The following is a 645-nucleotide window of genomic DNA, read 5'->3' as shown; positions in this document are numbered from 1 at the left end:
CCACGGGCTGCCGAAGGCGATCGGCCAGGGGCGGCTGCCGTCACCGTTACAGTTGCTGCCGCAGTATAGGAAGCCACTGCCGCAGGTCTCCTCCGGCATGAGGCCCTCCACCCCCCGGTTGTCGGTTAAATATGCGGATGTCTCCGGCAGCACGAAGTCTTCTTCCCCCGCCGCCCGTTGCGACAAGGCGGCCGGCCACCAGGTGTCCGGCAAAATAAGTTTCGCAATGACGCCGACGGCCAAGCCCACACCCAGGACCTTCGCGGTCGTGTACAGACAGCGCTTCTTTTCAGGTCTGGTCTTCGCCTGTGCGGCCTCCATGTCCCCGCCGTCGTTCCAGCCCTCAGTCTTGCAGTCCTCAGTCTTCCACCGCACCGACCTGAGTAGCGTCGGCAGCCAGTCCTCGGGTACCTGGGCCAAGAGCCCCTCCAACTCCGACGGGTCTATCGGCCGGGTGACAGCCACGATGACGTCGTCCACCTCGTCCCGACGCTGCATCTCACCAACCCCGTTCAGGATGGCGTGCAGGCGTTCGCCAAAGATATCGCGGAACAGCGCGTCCACAGCCTCGGGCTTGTCTCGAGGCCCGTCGCGGTCCAGCCGGCGCCGTAGAGTGCTCAGCAGCGCCGCCTCCGCGCGAGCGTC

At 65.9% G+C, this 645-nt stretch overlaps 1 protein-coding gene across 1 annotated transcript; it reads left to right on the top strand.

Moving 5' to 3' along the window:
• Window positions 1-293: 293 nt before the first annotated feature.
• Window positions 294-441, top strand: GNI_153330 (hypothetical protein; the record flags this gene model as incomplete). Its single annotated transcript, XM_011134532.1, has 1 exon — window positions 294-441. A coding segment is annotated over one exon (148 nt), but the record flags the coding sequence as incomplete, so codon positions are not given.
• Window positions 442-645: the final 204 nt, after the last annotated feature.

Source organism: Gregarina niphandrodes (assembly GCF_000223845.1).
Source record: "Gregarina niphandrodes unplaced genomic scaffold scaffold00044, whole genome shotgun sequence".
NCBI classification, from domain to species: Eukaryota; Apicomplexa; class Conoidasida; order Eugregarinorida; family Gregarinidae; genus Gregarina; species Gregarina niphandrodes.
Note: the sequence above shows the minus strand (reverse complement) of the source record. Positions and strands in the feature narration are given on the sequence as shown.